The 18942-nt window shown below is 39.4% G+C and overlaps 1 protein-coding gene across 3 annotated transcripts in view; it reads left to right on the forward strand.

Annotated features, from left to right (window-relative positions):
• Positions 1–1665: 1665 nt before the first annotated feature.
• LOC110459783 (trifunctional purine biosynthetic protein adenosine-3-like) overlaps positions 1666–18942 on the forward strand; it is a 31883-nt gene continuing 14606 nt past the window's right edge. The window contains exons 1-18 of one of the 3 annotated variants that reach the window (XM_021512219.1): positions 1666–1735; positions 2510–2680; positions 3347–3469; positions 4361–4508; positions 5148–5259; positions 5678–5788; positions 6125–6250; positions 9966–10053; positions 10792–10877; positions 11163–11331; positions 11595–11811; positions 12450–12672; positions 13019–13217; positions 14042–14290; positions 14524–14726; positions 16898–17042; positions 17385–17495; positions 18298–18434. In XM_021512219.1, the coding sequence (XP_021367894.1) occupies positions 2539–2680; positions 3347–3469; positions 4361–4508; positions 5148–5259; positions 5678–5788; positions 6125–6250; positions 9966–10053; positions 10792–10877; positions 11163–11331; positions 11595–11811; positions 12450–12672; positions 13019–13217; positions 14042–14290; positions 14524–14726; positions 16898–17042; positions 17385–17495; positions 18298–18434 (2589 nt within the window). In that variant the 5' untranslated portion in view covers positions 1666–1735; positions 2510–2538. Of the gene's footprint in view, positions 1740–2509; positions 2681–3346; positions 3470–4360; positions 4509–5147; positions 5260–5677; positions 5789–6124; positions 6251–9965; positions 10054–10791; positions 10878–11162; positions 11332–11594; positions 11812–12449; positions 12673–13018; positions 13218–14041; positions 14291–14523; positions 14727–16897; positions 17043–17384; positions 17496–18297; positions 18435–18942 lie in introns of all 3 variants that reach the window. The other 2 variants (XM_021512221.1, XM_021512220.1) reach the window with 2 other exon arrangements.

The raw sequence follows: 18942 nt of genomic DNA on the forward strand, positions 1-18942 counted from the left end.
CGTCCGAAAATGCTTTTGGCGGTTTGGTTTATTTTGTTTAAACGTCCTATCAACAGCTAAGGACATTTAAGGACGTGTCTTCATGTGTGTTGTATCTGCGTGCTTGCGTGTGTGTTTGCAGCAGACAGGGTATGTTGGTGTATTTGCCTCCTTGTGATAGCGCGGATCTGATGCCGACTTAATAGTGCTTTCTTACTGAAATACCATGTCAAAGCACCAAGCAGAGCTAACAGCTACCATTTTAAGGACTTTGATATGTCACGGCCTGGGGACAGACCCCATGACCTTCATCACCTGGGTAAACTTTCAACATTAACGCCAAAAGTGAGTAGTTGCCAAGGAAGGCGCTAGGAAATAAAGGAAGTCAGAAGCAGAGAGGGCTATATATATTTGCACTCCGTCTGTTCGTCTTTCCGTCATTCCAACCTTCCGTCTTTCCGTCCAACCGAGAAGCATGTCCGGGGCATATTTTCTATACGATTTCACCTGGAGTAACCAGATTTGGTGTACAAGGACAACTTGGGATGGCAGTGTGCAGAGGGCAGGAAAAAAGTCACTATGACCTTAAGGTGACCTATACTTTGACCTTTGACCTCAACTTTTGGAAATGTTTGTCGGGGACATATCTTCTCACCTGGAGTAACCAGATTTGGTGTGCAAGGACATCTTTGGAAGGCAGAGTGCAAGAAGTAGGTCACTGTGACCTACATGTGTATGTTTCCTAACGTAAATGTACTGTTCGTTAAATATAGAAATCATCACCGGTGGGGGACTATGGATTTCCTCGCAATACTTTGCCTTGTTATTGTTATTTTGTGTCGGCTGGATGTTTTTGTGTTTTAAATCTAAAGGGTCCGATTTCTTAATATCTTTCTTGAAAACAAGTCCACTTGATTTAAACATATCTTATTGCAGTAGTTACCTACTTTAACCTCAATTGAGAACCGTTTACGATATATAGATAAATAAATGCACGTAAACCAGAAAGACTTGAAGAAACTGATGCATCAATGGAAGTTGTAGTGTATGTCTACAGACACGATTTAATTTCCAAAAGAGCAGTAAATATTCATATAAAAATGTCCATATTTTGGAAATATAGAGCGATTTTGTCGAAAGGTGGGGATGAATAAAGCCCTTCTAAGAGAGAATTAATTTCTTCTCAGGGTGGGGCGCATTCAGTATCTCTATTTAACATGACAACATCTTTTTATTTTGAAGAAAATATGCATGGAGGTTCTTATTTATCCGAATGCTAACAATTGTAAGCGCAGAATGTCATCGAATCACCTATATTTCAACACCACCCACGGAGTTTAACAATAACTTTAGAATGACAGTAAAAGGTCTTTTATCTTAAAAAACAACTATAAGTTTGCATTAGTCTAACTATTAATGCATTAAAAAACGTAGAGACGTATATATATCAAGTTATTACAATTTCCCTCTGATTAGCGGCGTTCACATTAAACGCGTTAAAATGAAATTTGAGGGGGGGATGGAAAGTCGTTTTTACGTATAACTGCATGTAATAGTTACTTAATTGTGCTAGCGGGCGAAGTAGGACGAAACCACTGTACATCTATATACCATGGTATTTGTAATTTTATAGGACTCCAAAAATGTGGTAAACATCGGGTTACAGAGTGCACTCGTTCTCGCGGACACGTTTGACTGCACACAGTCAACAATCTCTCCTCGCACGTGGACGCTGGGGAAGTGTCAGCGGCAACAAGTAAGTATGTAGTCTTACAACGTATATTAACTGGTATGTAACGTAAGTCTCGTTAATATATTCATAGTTGTCTTATTGTCAGTTGTAATAAGCTTGGTTATTTATGAACAAACATCGCCCTAACATCTATCATGAGTGACACCGTACGTGAAACACATGTGATCCGTTTTGAACACCACTGTCACTGGGGGCAATGTATGGACCAGAGTGTTACCTTTTTGTTTATACTTACACAGTATAAGTCCATAGTAGTTAATTAGTATCCCAAATGTTCTCAATAACTTTTTTAATAGAACAAATGAAAAGGAAAAGGACAATAAATCATTTTTTGTAAACCTACCCTCCAAGTTCTCAACAATGAAATGAATGTCATATTAATGGTCAAAATACAGGTCATGCAAGTTTGTTAACTAAATCAATAATAAGGCATTTAAACTATAAAAAACTGTCTTGTTGTAGCAGCTTGCCTTTCTTGAGATCAGTATTTTTTTTTAAATCTTGAAAAGGGTATTTTTTTTCAACATCTATTTTCAATGTCGGGATAATAAGTCCAAATGAAGGGAAGTTCCAAAATATAGTACATACAGACCATGAAGGTCATTTGCAGGTTGACCTATACAAATACAGGTGAGCTTGCAGATATGGGTGTGTGTTTCTGGGAACAAAAGAATAACATTATTTAATCTACCGGGGAAGGTCAAGGTCACAATAGTTTTACTGTATTCAATTGAGAGCTAGCTGTACCCAAAGTGATAAAAATCATTTTGAACACAGGTGAGGAAAATTCAAGAACTTAAATCACCATGGAAACAGTTCTTGTTATTGGAAGTGGTGGTCGAGAACATGCGTTGTCATGGAAACTTGCCCAGTCGTCAAGTGTGAAGCAGGTTTTTGTCAGCCCAGGGAATGCTGGAACTTCTAAGAATGGGAAAATAGACAATGTTGGTAAGTATGTTAGTTTAATATAACCTCTTTCAGAACTTTTGTCGAAGGGCACAATCATGGGCTTAATTTCAAGGTGAAGGTCAATAGGGACATCCTCTCACAGTTAAAGTCAAAACCTTATCAAGTCTGTAAACCAATGTAATATTAACATATAACGAGATTTTGTACTCAGAATCATTCCAGGTCACAATCTTGCTCTCATCATAAGTTCAAGGCCACAATCAAAGCCATCATCTTAAGGTCAATGTCAGAATCAAGACCTTCCTCTCAATGTCAAGGTCACAATCTTGATTTTATCTCAATTTCAAGGTCACAATCTTGAATTCATCTCAATGTCAAGGCAATCATCTTAAGGTCAATGTCAGAATCATGACCATAATTTTATAAGGAAGGATGTAATATGAAGCCATTCATCTTGAGGTCATGCCCACCATCATTTGGATCTCTCAAGTTCAAGGCCACATTCAGGTCATTAAGCTCAAGGCCATAATCGGTTACTCGAAAAGCACACTCAAAATCCTGAGTCTCATTTCATGGTCACAATAATAACATTCTTCTCTTAGTCATTGTTTTTCTGATCTGCTTACACTAATCAAGATAAAGTACATGTAAGTGACATGTATTTGTTTATGCTTTATGTAAGAAATTATCTTGTTCTTATTCCAGGAATTAATGTGAAAGATTTTGATACAGTTGCAAAGTTCTGTAAGGAAGAATCAGTTAGCTTAGTGGTTGTTGGTCCGGAGGATCCTCTGGCCAATGGGATAACTGACCGTCTCACTGAAGCAGGTAAATACTGGACCAGGAACCTATGACCACACTGCAATGTACGTGGAGTACAGTATTATAGTTGATTGAAAACTGAAACTTGTATAGGTGTCTGCCTTTCAGTTGTCACTTGTTAGTGGTAAGATTTTTTTAAACTGAAGTACAGGTGTTTATCTCCGATTTGCTCTATCAGTAAGAAACATCGTAAATGAATCAAAATGGGCTTCACTTCATAAGTATGACAAATTAAGTCATTCCAAAGTTACTATTGGCTCACAAATGTTTTGAAAGAAATGAGTGTAATTTTGTAAGTTGACAGAAATTCATCATTATTTTGGCATAACTTCACTGTTTTATATTTTATCCAAATCAACCAACTATTCCATTATTTGTCCTTTGTTGTGTCCAGATATCCCAGGTTTTATTTATGTCCTGTGAAGGTATTCCACAGGTTTGTTCTTTTGTTTTCTTTCTCAGGTAAGGTAGCATGTTTTGTCCTTTGTCTTTCTGTTATGTTATTGATTATTTTGTCCTGTATTGTTCTATCCTTTCACTGTTTTGTCCTTTGTCTTTCTGATGTGTTTTTGATTATTTTGTCCTGTATTGTTCTATCCTGTCATTGTTTTGTCCTTTGTTTTTCTGTTGTGTTATTGATTATTTTGTCCTGTATTGTTCTATACTGTCACTGTTTTGTCCTTTGTCTTTCTATCTTGTTATTCTTTGTTTCGTTATATGTCTTTCTATCTTGTCATTTATTCTTTTGCCCTTTGTCATACTATCTTATTATTCAATAATTGCTTTGTCCTTTGTCTTTCTATCGTGTTATTCATTTTTTTGTATGTTGTTGTTTATTGTTTTGTTCTTTGTCTTTCTATCTTAATTGATATTCATTGTTTTGTCTTTTGTCTTCAGGTATTCCATGTTTTGGGCCTAGTGCAGCTGCATCTCAGATTGAAGCCAGCAAATATTTCTCCAAACAGTTCATGTATCGCTATGGCATTCCCACCGCTAGGTACCAGAGTTTTACAGATGTTGAATCAGCTAGTCAACACATCCAGCAGTAAGTTAGAAGTTTTACAGGGACAATTACATAGGTACCAGAGTTTTTCAGAACTGGAATCAGCTTGTCAACACATCCAGCAGTAAGTTGGTAGTTACAGGGACAATTACATAGGAAGTTAGGAACCAGAGTTTTATAGAAGTGGAATCAGCTTGTCAACACATCCAGGGGTAAGTTACAGGGACAATTACATAGGTACCAGAGTTTTACAGAAGTGGAATCAGCTTGTCAACACATCCAGGAGTAAGTTACAGCGACAATTACATAGGTACCAGAGTTTTACAGAAGTGGAATCAGCTTTTCAACACATCCAGGGGTAAGTTACAGGGACAATTACATAGGTACCAGAGTTTTATAGAAGTGGAATCAGCTTGTCAACACATCCAGGGCCTTGGGTAAGCTACAGGGACAATTACATAGGTACCAGAGTTTAGCAAAGTGCCTAAATGATGCAAACATTTGAAGAACCATGATGCAGTTAATTAAAAACTGCAAGGTAAGCACGTCAAATGTTGTATAGGGAGAATTGTGAATGTGTACTGCTATTAAATTGTTATTTATGACTAAACACTTAAAATTGTTTGTTTGCATTGGCCGTGTCGTACGTCTGTCATGTTATAAAACAGCTGTATATTGAAGGTCAACATACCCAGCCCTGGTGGTGAAAGCTAGTGGTCTGGCTGCGGGGAAGGGCGTGATAGTGGCAGACTCTACAGAGAGGGCGTGTCAAGCTGTCGGGGAAATTTTACAGGTAATATCCCCTTCCTAGTAACAGATTATAGAGTCCTACAGGAAATACTTACATTCCTGTAGGTACTGCTAAATAACTGTAGTTAGGAAACATATGTTTATTTAGGTTCTGTAATAGAAACATTCTTAATTTTCCTTCATAGACTATCAAAAAAATATCAAGTGTTTGATTGTTCAACCCCATTGGTTCTGCTACTGCCTATACTTCACCTATTTTTAGTACACATTTAGACTTAAGAATTAAAGTAAACTTAAATAATTGTAAATGTTTGACACTTTTAATCTCTTTAAAGAAGAAAAAATGCAAGCATAATTACGGATAATTTATAGTTTGTAACATCTAGCATTTTCAGTAATTCATTTCAGAACTTTATCCCTCTGTATTGAGATAGTTCTGTGTATCATATTGTTTTATGTAGATGAGAAGTTCTACTGTATTTACTCTAATGGCTGTTGAACAGGAGAAGAAGTTCGGAGCTGCGGGAGAAACCATCCTTGTGGAGGAGTTACTAGAGGGGGAGGAGGTGTCTGTATGTACATTACACACTCCATCGAACAGTTGTAAAATATAGTCACAAAATTGTCTTTTAATAGGTTCCATTTTTTTCAAATTTATGAATAATGTTTCAATTTGGTTGTAAATTTAGAATTTAATGTTTACAAGTTAAGTGATTTTAAGATAAAGATTGAAAAATAAACAACTTCATCAGCACACAAAGACAATATCAATTTGGATATTATTTCATAATTTCGTTACATGGTATAATATTCATGCTTTAATAATTTTTCCAAAACTATATGTTAACTCTGAATCTTATTCGTTATAATTGACATTAAATAGTTGTTATGAATCAAACGTGTTCCAGTGTTTGGCGTTCACTGACGGTACTACAGTTGCTATGATGCCACCTGCTCAGGATCACAAAGCATTGAATGAGGGAGACATGGGACCAAACACAGGGGGCATGGGAGTTGTCTGTCCCTACCCAAAGGTAAACTACCACAGGTGTGGTCTGTCCCTACCCAAAGGTAAACTACCACAGGTGTTGTCTGTCCCTACCCAAAGGTAAACTACCACAGGTGTGGTCTGTCCCTACCCAAAGGTAAACTACCACAGGTGTGGTCTGTCCCTACCCAAAGGTAAACTACCACAGGTGTTGTCTGTCCCTACCCAAAGGTAAACTACCACAGGTGTGGTCTGTCCCTACCCAAAGGTAAACTACCACAGGTGTGGTCTGTCCCTACCCAAAGGTAAACGACCACAGGTGTGGTCTGTCCCTACCCAAAGGTAAACGACCACAGATGTGATCTTCCCCTTCCCAAAGGTAAACTACCACAGGTTTGGTCTGTCCCTACCCAAAGGTAAACTATCACAGGTGTGGTCTGTGCCTACCCAAAGGTAAACTACCACAGGTGTTGTCTGTCCCTACCCAAAGGTAAACTACCACAGGTGTGGTCTGTCCCTACCCAAAGGTAAACTACCACAGGTGTGGTCTGTCCCTACCCAAAGGTAAACGACCACAGGTGTGGTCTGTCCCTACCCAAAGGTAAACGACCACAGGAGTTGTCTGCCCCTTCCCAAAGGTAAACCACCACAGGTGTGGTCTGTCCCTACCCAAAGGTAATCTACCACAGGTGTGGTCTGTCCCTACCCAAAGGTAAACGACCACAGGAGTTGTCTGTCCCTACTCAAAGGTAAACTACCACAGGAGTTGTCTGTCCCTACCCAAAGGTAAACGACCACAGGAGTTGTCTGTCCCTACCCAAAGGTAAACGACCACAGGAGTTGTCTGTCCCTACCCAAAGGTAAACGACCACAGGAGTTGTCTGTCCCTACCCAAAGGTAAACGACCACAGGAGTTGTCTGTCCCTACCCAAAGGTAAACGACCACAGGAGTTGTCTGTCCCTACCCAAAGGTAAACGACCACAGGAGTTGTCTGTCCCTACCCAAAGGTAAACTACCACAGGAGTTGTCTGTCCCTACCCAAAGGTAAACGACCACAGGAGTTGTCTGTCCCTACCCAAAGGTAAACGACCACAGGAGTTGTCTGTCCCTACCCAAAGGTAAACGACCACAGGAGTTGTCTGTCCCTACCCAAAGGTAAACGACCACAGGAGTTGTCTGTCCCTACCCAAAGGTAAACGACCACAGGAGTTGTCTGTCCCTACCCAAAGGTAAACGACCACAGGAGTTGTCTGTCCCTACCCAAAGGTAAACTACCACAGGAGTTGTCTGTCCCTACCCAAAGGTAAACTACCACAGGTGTGGTCTGTCCCTACCCAAAGGTAAACTACCACAGGTGTGGTCTGTCCCTACCCAAAGGTAAACGACCACAGGTGTTGTCTGTCCCTACCCAAAGGTAAACGACCACAGGAGTTGTCTGTCCCTACCCAAAGGTAAACGACCACAGGAGTTGTCTGTCCCTACCCAAAGGTAAACTACCACAGGAGTTGTCTGTCCCTACCCAAAGGTAAACTACCACAGGTGTGGTCTGTCCCTACCCAAAGGTAAACTACCACAGGTGTGGTCTCTCCCTACCCAAAGGTAAACGACCACAGGTGTGGTCTGTCCCTACCCAAAGGTAAACGACCACAGGAGTTGTCTGCCCCTTCCCAAAGGTAAACCACCACAGGTGTGGTCTGTCCCTACCCAAAGGTAAACGACCACAGGTGTGGTCTGTCCCTACCCAAAGGTAAACGACCACAGGAGTTGTCTGCCCCTTCCCAAAGGTAAACTACGGTCTACCACAGGTGTGGTCTGTCCCTACCCAAAGGTAAACGACCACAGGTGTTGTCTGTCCCTACTCAAAGGTAAACTACCACAGGAGTTGTCTGTCCCTACCCAAAGGTAAACGACCACAGGAGTTGTCTGTCCCTACCCAAAGGTAAACGACCACAGGAGTTGTCTGTCCCTACCCAAAGGTAAACGACCACAGGAGTTGTCTGTCCCTACCCAAAGGTAAACGACCACAGGAGTTGTCTGTCCCTACCCAAAGGTAAACGACCACAGGAGTTGTCTGTCCCTACCCAAAGGTAAACGACCACAGGAGTTGTCTGTCCCTACCCAAAGGTAAACTACCACAGGAGTTGTCTGTCCCTACCCAAAGGTAAACTACCACAGGTGTGGTCTGTCCCTACCCAAAGGTAAACTACCACAGGTGTGGTCTGTCCCTACCCAAAGGTAAACTACCACAGGTGTGGTCTGTCCCTACCCAAAGGTAAACTACCACAGGTGTGGTCTGTCCCTACCCAAAGGTAAACGACCACAGGTGTGGTCTGTCCCTACCCAAAGGTAAACGACCACAGATGTGATCTTCCCCTTCCCAAAGGTAAACTACCACAGGTTTGGTCTGTCCCTACCCAAAGGTAAACTATCACAGGTGTGGTCTGTGCCTACCCAAAGGTAAACTACCACAGGTGTTGTCTGTCCCTACCCAAAGGTAAACTACCACAGGTGTGGTCTGTCCCTACCCAAAGGTAAACTACAGCAGGAGTTGTCTGCCCCTTCCCAAAGGTAAACTACCACAGGAGTTGTCTGTCCCTACCCAAAGGTAAACTACCACAGGTTTGGTCTGTCCTTATCCAAAGGTAAACTACGGCATGAGTTGTCTGTCCCTACCCAAAGGTAAACTACAGCAGGAGTTGTCTATCCCTACCCAAAGGTAAACAACCAAAGGAGTTGTCTGCCCTTTCCCAAAGGTAAACTACCACAAGAGTTGTCTGTCCCAACCCAAAGGTAACCTACCTAAGGAGTTGTCTGCCCCTACCTAAAGGTAAACTACCACAGGAGTTGTCTGTCCCTCTCGAAAGGTTAACTTCATTATGTACCACAGGTGTGGTCTGTTACAGGTTTGCTTCACTAAAGAAGATGTATTGTTTTTGTGACTCGCCATTTTTAGCACACCTATTCGAAGAATAGGGGGGCGAATGTAGTCACCCTGGCGTCGGCGTCCCACCTTCCGAGGTTAAAGTTTTAGTGCAAGTTTTTCCAGACAGTGTTGGATCTTTTGAGTTTGTCATTTATATCGAGTGTAAGCAATGTGCTGGACCATATTTTCATATTTTATGGCCCAAAAACAGCTTAATTGGACTTAGTTAAATTTGTGGTTCAAGTTTTTGGGCAAGTTTTTTTGTGAAGTGTTTGACAACCACCATTAATACGCTGTTGTCTATTATAAGGTTAAAGCATTTATATGCAGTGTTAGCAATGTTCTGGGCAATATTTTCATATTTTATGGCCCAAAAACACCTTAAATTGGAATTGGTTTAATTTGAGGTTCAATTTTTTGTGCAAGTTTGGTTGGGTAGTGTTGAACCACCACCATCAATAGGCTGTTGTCTATGATAAGGTTGAAGTATTTGTATTGAGTGTAAGCAATGTGTTGAACCATATTTTCGTATTTTAGCGTCCAAAAACAGCTTTATTGGACTTTGTTAATTTCTTAACAATCACTTCACATAGATGTTTCTACACATTTAACAGTCCTTGAAATATCCTGGTGTTAAGTGAGGTGGCAAATAAAATGACAGGCACTATATCAACGTTTTACTATACATGTGTTTCTATTGATAGTTGCAGTATTATAATAACATACATAGGCGAGCTATGCTGTTCTTGCTCTTGTTGAGTATGGCAGTACATTTAGATAGTTATTAGGGTTGACCTAAAACTCAAACACCAAACACATAAGCGTTTAATATTAAAGGTGTCAAAGATAGAACTGGCCAAGATAAAGACGAACATACTACAGAAAGCAGTGGATGGAATGAGGGAACGAGGAACACCATACAAAGGTATAGGGTGTGGAGTAGGAGAATTAAAAATAAATTATTTAGAATCCAGTGTTTTTTACAACAGCCAGTTCCTTCATAAATTTGGAAAATATAGCAATATTGTTATTAGCTCACCGGGCCCGAAGGAGCTTATGCTGTACTGTGGCGTCCATCTTCCGTCGTCTGTCCATCAACTTTTTCTTTTGAACGACTTCTTCTAAAGAACTGGGACCTTAGGTCATGATATTTAGCCAGTAGGTACCTGGGATAGAGTGCTTTAAAGTTTCCTCATTAAAATGACCTTAAATATGGTAAAACTTTCAAACAACAAAATCTTAAGAACTGTTTGGTCCAGAGTCATGATACTTGGGTATGTTATGTAGACCAGCTGTGTGAATCGTTTCCTTTTTTAATACAGTAATGAGGTCAAATGTCAACTTTAAGTGCTAGTCAGGGGTCAAAGGTCAACATGGGTAAAAAGCTTTAAAATTACAATTTCAAATTTTAAACAACAATATCTTGAGAACTGTACTATTTTTGCATGAAGAATTATACTAGCCTGTATTTGACTCTAAAACTATAGACAAAAAACCACATTTTGACTGCTATCTGAAGGTATAGATTTAGAGTGAATTAACAGGGAACACAAAATTGACATAGGGTTGGAGTTAGTATACACAGAAAAGTATTTGCCTGTTGTATATATCTAATGCTAAATATTGTGAATATAGAACTATTCAATTTCATCTTCTTCCACAGGTGTGTTATATGCTGGTATAATGCTGACTTCAGAAGGTCCAAAGGTGCTCGAGTTTAACTGTAGGTTTGGGGATCCTGAGGCACAGGTCAGTGAACTCAAACTTTAGTGTTATAATCTAGATAATATGCACAGTGGAATATCAGTTGATTTAATAAATATTGACATCTCAATGACATTGTATGATGACAAGATTAGAGCTTAATGTTTATTCTTCCCATTTGTTACTAATAACTTCAGTATTAATGATTATAGCCTGGAGAAGAGTCTTCAGATCTCGGTAAAATTTATTGTCAAATCTTATGTTAACCTTTAATACTGTTCTGTATTCCATTGTGGTTTCTGTTTCTATAACAACTGGTATGTTGCCTAGGCAATCCTGTCCCTGATGACCTCTGACCTGTTTGACACCTGTCTGGCTTGCACAAACAGCAGCTTGAGCGAACACTGTCCAGTGTTTGACGGTCAAAGCTGTGTGACTGGAATTGTAGTGGCCAGTGGAGGCTATCCAGGATCCTATAGGAAAAGGCTGACCATCACAGGTGTAATGTTGCTTATTTTAAAGATCATTAGTGACCTCCGAAAAATGTATCTCAAACCAATCTTATTTTATTTTTATTTTGTATATTTAATGGATTACCAGGATTATTTTGGGGGTTTAAGTGTAAATGCCAAAAAACTGTGTCGACTTTATATAATTATCCACACAATGGTTTATATATGAAAGTGCACACAGTTGTTAACGTAGATTCTGTTTAATCCCGAAAATAATCATGTTTACCCCCTTATAATTGATTCAAAACAGGACTGGACCGAGCTGAATCACACGGCCTAACAGTGTTTCATGCTGGGACTGCTAGAGAGGAGGACAGGGTGGTAACCAATGGTGGCCGTGTCCTGGTTGTCATGGCAACCAGTCATAACTTTCGTACTGCTTGTAACCTGGCCACTCGAGGTGCCGCGCTGGTGAAGTTTGATGCGGCATACTTCAGGAGGGACATCGGGACCAAGGTGTATTCAAGGTCAGCATGATATCATCTAATTACTGGAAGACTGTTTCATGCCCAGGGGTATAGGATAGAGAAATTCCACAGAGGAGTTTACAAATTGGGTGAAACTTGAGGCATGTCAAAGGTTTTTTACCAATTTGTAAATCTAGTGGGTGGAATTTCCTCATCCTACACCACTGAAACATGCGAGAGCATTTTTCTCTTATAACAATCACCAGACTTACAATCTCTCAGAAACTACACAATTATGTCAGAGTTTCTTGCATCCAAACATTGGAATTTTCCCAATTTTGTTATGTCATGGGTTTTTTCTCCCACTGTGACATCATGCATGTGAAATTAGGTGTAAGATAGAAGTGTCATGCACCCTTTTCTTACCCTAGATAGTCAGTCATATAACACAGGAATGTGAGAATAAGGCTTTATCCAGTGTTTGATGGATAGCATACCAATAATGATAACAAAAGCTTAGATGGAAAAGATTTGTTTAGAAGTTCACCATTGAGGTTAGTTACATTTTCCTAAAGTTTTTAAGCTCTTGATACAAACTCTATTTTGATACAAGATTTAGAAGTGGGATATCTGATAAAATGTTCAACCAGTCAAATGTTTTTTTTTGTAACCAAATTTGAATATCTTTGTTTTATCAGTTGTTCCCCAGAAGAGCTAGGGCTGACTTACAAAGATTCAGGTGTAGATATTACAGCAGGCAACTGTCTTGTTGAGGCCATCAAACCGTTGGCAGCCATAACAAGTCGGGCTGGCTCCACAGTAAAACTCGGAGGGTTTGGGGCACTTTTTGATGTGAAGGAGGCAGGATACACAGATCCTCTACTGGTTGCTGGCACAGATGGTGTTGGCACAAAACTCAAGGTCAGTTGTAGGTCAAAGTCTGTAACCTTCAAGGTTATTGACACTTTAAGGTCAGTGGAAAGTCAAGGTCACTAATTCTTCAACGTCAGTTCCAAGTAAAGAAACCTGTCAATTTTTTTCACATTTCAGTGGTGAGTTTATGATAAAATGATGTGTATTCGTGCCAATTTCGTTATTTGGACATCTGCTTTTTTCTGTAGCAGGGAGGTAAAACATATAAAGCACAGTATGGATTTGCAAAGGTATCCAAATTTATTCTTTGATTTGCAGTTATCTTTCACTTTGTTGACAAGGAAATGGTTACCTTTACACAACTTAAATTGACTTGTGACATTTCACTTTATAGGTTGCCCAGGAGACTGGTTGTCACACTACCATTGGGATTGACTTGGTTGCTATGTGTGTCAATGATATTTTGGCGCAGGGGGCGGAGCCACTATTTTTCCTTGACTACTTTGCCACGGGACGACTCAATGTTTCTAGTGCGAAGGATGTGGTAGCTGGAATTGCCAAGGGCTGTGTGGAAGCTGGTTGTGCTCTAATAGGTAGGTTAAACTGTATGTAAATAGAATTTTTTGTTGAATGATTACACAGTAGGTATCATTAATAAAGTTATATTCAGATCCAAAGTGGTAGTCAGCATTTTCACTACAAATTCTAGATATTTAATTGATTTGTCATTTATATTAATACACCAAGTGTGTTATTGTCAAAATCAGGTAAAAGTGGAGTTTCTCCCCGATTTGGAGCTGGTACCAAGAACATTTTCCAATCAATATAAAGATCCTAGAAAGGCCTCTGGTATAGAATGAGGGTTAATTTATACAAGTATGTATGAAGCATCTTCGATACTCCTCGGATTACCCTCACCTAAGATCTCTGCACCCCTGGAATATGTCAGCAAAATTGAAGGCTCAGTGTGCGCCACATTGTGGGTGAGAAGAAGGAGACTGACTATATATAGCTAGTTCCATCCTTTGATGTACACCAAACGAATCCGGTGTGCGAGTAACAGTAAAATTGAATGGCTTTGAAGTCGGTGGTCGCTCCTCTATAATGCTCAAAGAACAAGTATCAGCCTAGCGATTGGTCAGGTTTTTTTCAGCAGAAACCTATCAAATAGCTAGGTGTGTACCTTCAATGCCTTCAATGCTATGACGTATTCTAGGGGTGCAGAGAGCGTAAGTGAGCGTAATCCCTGGAGTATTGGGGTTGTATATATGTAGTCAGTCCTAATCAATTGGTCAGATTACAAAGCTTTATATAGCAGCCTAACTAATTTGTCAGACTGAACAGGTTTAAAGCAAAGACTAATTAATTTGTTATTTAAAGTTATACTGGTTTTAATTTTCGCTGATTGTATCTCTAGGAGGAGAAACAGCAGAGATGCCGGGGATGTACCAAGAGGGAAACTATGATGTAGCGGGTTTTGCAGTTGGTGCTGTAGAGCGAACAAGTGTCTTGCCACGTCTAAATGAAATATCATCAGGAGATGTACTGATTGGTCTGAAATCGAGCGGTATCCATAGCAACGGTTTCAGCCTCGTAAGGAAAGTGATAGAGAACCTTGGAATCTCTCTGGACATGCCTTCTCCGTTTGTATCGGGGAGGACTCTTGGTATGTATAGTACTCTTTTTACACAGGATCTTTGATGAAAGCAATTTTGAAATAACAAATGAGTTAGGTTCAGTATTCATTGCTTAAGAGCATGATAATAAGCATGCAATTTTACCCACAGATTTTAATATATTAATGATTTACTTATTTTACACTTGTCAGCATTTTAACAAGTGAGCCATGTACAATTGTCTTATAATCCCCCTAATTGAATAAACTACAATCTTTTTTAGGAGAAGAGTTGCTGACCCCGACTAAGATCTATGTGAGGGATGTACTGCCCCTGATGCAAGTGGGTCTAGTGAAAGCCTTTGCCCACATCACTGGTGGGGGACTGACTGAAAACATCCCAAGGGTGTTACCTAACGATCTTTGCGTGACAATTGATGCACTCAAATGGCACATTCCACCCATGTTTGGATGGATAGCAGACAAGGTCAGTTATTATTCCCAAGGACATAACTCTTCAACAAAAAATGGGTGATTATGCAAGTGGGCATTATTCAAGGCCAGAGAAAGAAAACTAGACCAGGTCAGTTATATTCTACTCACATTTTGCTAAGGCTCATCCATATTTTGAAAAAAAAAATCAAAATGTTAGAAAGGATATTATATTTTCCTTCCGTACTGTTTTGGGCGAATTTGTTAGCCTTCCAAATCGTCCTGTGTGGGTGTGTTCAGTCCACCATAAAGCATGTGCACGCTTTTCCACGTGTACACCCCTTTCAAAAGCTAAGCTAGGCTAAGTAAGGCGTTGTTCAAATTGTTAAGGAAATTAATTTGATGAATATTCTTTGCATATTTTTGTTTTGATATGGCACAAAGACGAACCAACGATTAAATGATGGTAAAATGAATAAGGGCATCGGAATGCTGCAAGCTAGCATGTCTCAATGTCAGGTTGCAGCAGACCTTGGGGTGTCTCAAAGTGTGGTGGCAAGAATGTGGAATTGTTTCAAAACTAACAGAAACCCTTCCAGACGTCATGCTGGAGGTCATTCTAGGGCCACAATGCAGCATTGCAAAGACCGATTTTTCGCTCATACAGGCACGGCGTCACAGGTTCCAGACTACCACAGCTTTACGAAATTACCTCCTAAATGCTTCTGGTACCCGGGTAGCCACTCAGACAGTTAGGAATCATCTTCATGGTGCTGGTTTAAGGTCACGTAGACCAGCAATACGAGTTCCCTTAACTGCCCGCCATGTTAGGGACCGATTAGATTGGGCCCAAGCTCACAGCACTTGGACTCTTCAGGAATGGGAACCGGTTTGTTTTATTGACGAGTCCAGACTCTGTCTCGACTTCACCGACAGGCGCGTTAGAGTATGGAGACAACCTGGGGAGAGGTTTCAGGCAGGTAACGTTGTCGAACATGACCGATATGGCGGGGTTCAGTGATGGTGTGGAGAGACATATCAGCCTTCATGGGAAAAATGACCTCCATGTCTTCAATAATGGTATTGTTACGGCCTGGATTTACAGCGATAAAGTCCTTGATGCCTATGTCAGACCCTACGATGGCACTATCGGCCCTGACTTCATCCTTATGGACAATAATGCTAGGTCACATAGAGCAAGGGTGACTGAGCAGTATTTACAGCAAGAGACTATTCAACGAATGGATTGGCCAGCCCGCTCGCCTATCGAGCACATGTGAGACATGCTGCAGACAGCTCTCTCTGCCAGAAATGTTCAGCCTAGAACGCTCCAGGAGCTGGGAACAGCTTTGGTAGCTGAGTGGGGCAATCCCACAAAACCAGACATGCGATCTCATTCGGGGCATGCGCAGACGTTGTGAACTGTTATTGATGCTCATGGGCGTCGCACTCAATACTAAAACAGTTCCTGTTTATTTAGGATGAGTTTGTTCAATTTAAGTTTTTTAGTGAATACTTCGTTGTTACCAATTTTAGGGTAACCCTTTTCCCCTGGCTCATTTTCTGACTGTAACTACGATTTGTTGAAATTTTGCATGCTGATGAATTTAAAAAACAATCAATTTTTCAAAAATAATCTCAGTATGAATGAACCAAATAAAATATTTATTTTCACATATGTCCAAAAATAAAAGTGATCCTTAGCACAATGTGAGTAGTATATAATCTGGAGTATAAAACTCTTAACACCAGTTGGTCAGACTACACAGAGGGACATAGTTCAAGTTCAGTTAAAGATTACTCTTGACCCTAGGTTAACAATGATTGAATACACAGGGAAGTAACTGAAGGTAAATGGGAGAAGGCTCAACATGGCAGTGTGATATTTGTGATTAGGGGGACATATAGTTCAAAGTAAGGAAGAGAAAACCTAGACAGGAGATGTGACAATATTTGATCATTAAGGGTACATACTTTATAGTCAAGGAGAGACACCTATATCATAATATGACACAATGTGACATTTATTAAGTGTTTGTGATAACTAAGGAAGAATTCATCGAAGGCTGGAGTAAAATACCTCCGGGCAAGGGGATGCAGCAATATTTAATTACTCAAGGTGACATCATTAAGGTCAGACTCAGATGAAACTCTTAGACAAGGGATCAATTCAATGTCAGGGGAGATTACAAGTTAAGAGATGATTGTGTTGTCATTGTTTTCCAGGGTAATGTGTCTGAGAAAGAAATGGCAAAGACATTTAACTGTGGTGTAGGGGCAGTGTTGATAGTGGACAAGACTCAAGTTGATACGGTTGTGGAGCGACTAGGAGACCAGGCATCTGTCATAGGCTGTGTGCAGGAATGTAAAGGTATGTTGCTGAATTGATGAAGTTGAATTCAATCAGTAATGGATAATTCACTGTTTAATGAATATGTTGTTATCTTGCGAAATGCATTTTGAACATATGTATGGCAAGCAATCATTCGGAGCAAACACATGGCCTATTAATCTATCTGTTGGTTTACTACATGTATAATGTTAATTTCAAAACTGCATTATTATATGCATGTATATTAGCAATGATATCATAAAACATTTTATTTTTTTCACAAAACATAACATTAAAAATTGATTTTAGTGAAACATATAATTATAAAATTTAAAGTAATTGTTTTGTTGGTGGCTAAACGATTTTTGTACTTATTTATAGGAGATGTTAGAGTTAAGATAGAAAATTTGAAAAAGAGTTTCAAACAGAGCTGGAAACCGGTGACCGCTCCCAGGATTTGTATGAAAGTCGGAGTGCTTATCTCTGGGTCAGGTAAGTATAGAGATAAAGTAATTCAAGCAAGTCAAACAGAGTTAACTCCCTTTAAGCTGAGTAACTACTTCTCCAGCTCTGATGTATTCCACATTGTTGTTTTTGCTGTCAGTTATATCAGGATACATGTTAATGTATATTTACATTCGCGCTGCAACCACACTATATGAACCATATCAGCAGAAATGCATATCATTCGAGTATGAAAGCAGAAACTTGCTTGACGAAACAGGTGGTTTAAATTACTTATGACATCATAGATTAACCTTGTTCAATGAGAGTCTTGTCGCTTCGCTTCGTATAACATGGAGAATACCCCTGCGTCAAACACTCAAATGACTACGGTTAATTATTGGCGCCAAATTTAGTTAATTAGGGCTGTTCCGCCAATGTTGTTTAAAGGACAACGCATATACAAAACTCAGTAACTAATTATAATTATTTAAGAACAAATAGATCAAGTTAAACAATTTTTCTATTGTAAAAATGTAAATATAGGGATTGAGCAGCGGTTTTTTAATTTTCATGCGGCATGAACGCGAATCTGTAGGCATGAAAATTCAAAAAACACCGTTCAATCCCTATATGCATTTTGAAAATGCTACCTTTTGATCGTGTCATAGTTTGTATGGCTGCTAAATTACACACTTCATTTATTAAAGTAGGGAAACCTCACAAAGTCATAGGTTGTGTAGTATTCTGACAAATCACAATAGCTTATGTTGAATGATACCTGACCACATTACAGTTTCTGTGGCAAGGAAATAATTAACTTATTGTAACATCCTAATATATTTAAAAGGAACAAATCTGCAGGCTTTGATAGACCACACACTGGAACAGAACAACAACAGTTGTGCAGAGATTGTACTAGTCATTTCTAACAAGCCTGGTGTCCAAGGACTGGAAAAGGCTCAGCTGGCAGGGATACCTACACAGGTAAAACATACAAATAGATAATATTTACCGACAGGTAAATGATACCCACATTTAATATATACCTACACTGGTAAAACACACACACAGGTAATTTATACCTACAGGTAAATGATACCCACATTTAATATATACCTACACAGGTAAAACATACAAATAGGTAATATTTACCTACAGGTAAATGATACCCAGATTTAATATATACCTACACAGGTAAAACACACAAATAGATGATATTTACCTACAGGTAAATGATACCCACATTTAATATATACCTACACAGGTAAAACATACAAATAGGTAATATTTACCTACAGGTAAATGATACCCACATTTAATATATACCTACACTGGTAAAACACACACACAGGTAATATTTACCTACAGGTAAATGACACCCACATTTAATATATACCTACACAGGTAAAACATACAAATAGGTAATATTTACCTACAGGTAAATGATACCCATATGTAATTTATACCTACACAAGTAAAAACACACATAGGT

Source organism: Mizuhopecten yessoensis, unplaced genomic scaffold (assembly GCF_002113885.1).
Source record: "Mizuhopecten yessoensis strain PY_sf001 unplaced genomic scaffold, ASM211388v2 scaffold10225, whole genome shotgun sequence".
Taxonomy (NCBI): Eukaryota; Metazoa; Mollusca; class Bivalvia; order Pectinida; family Pectinidae; genus Mizuhopecten; species Mizuhopecten yessoensis.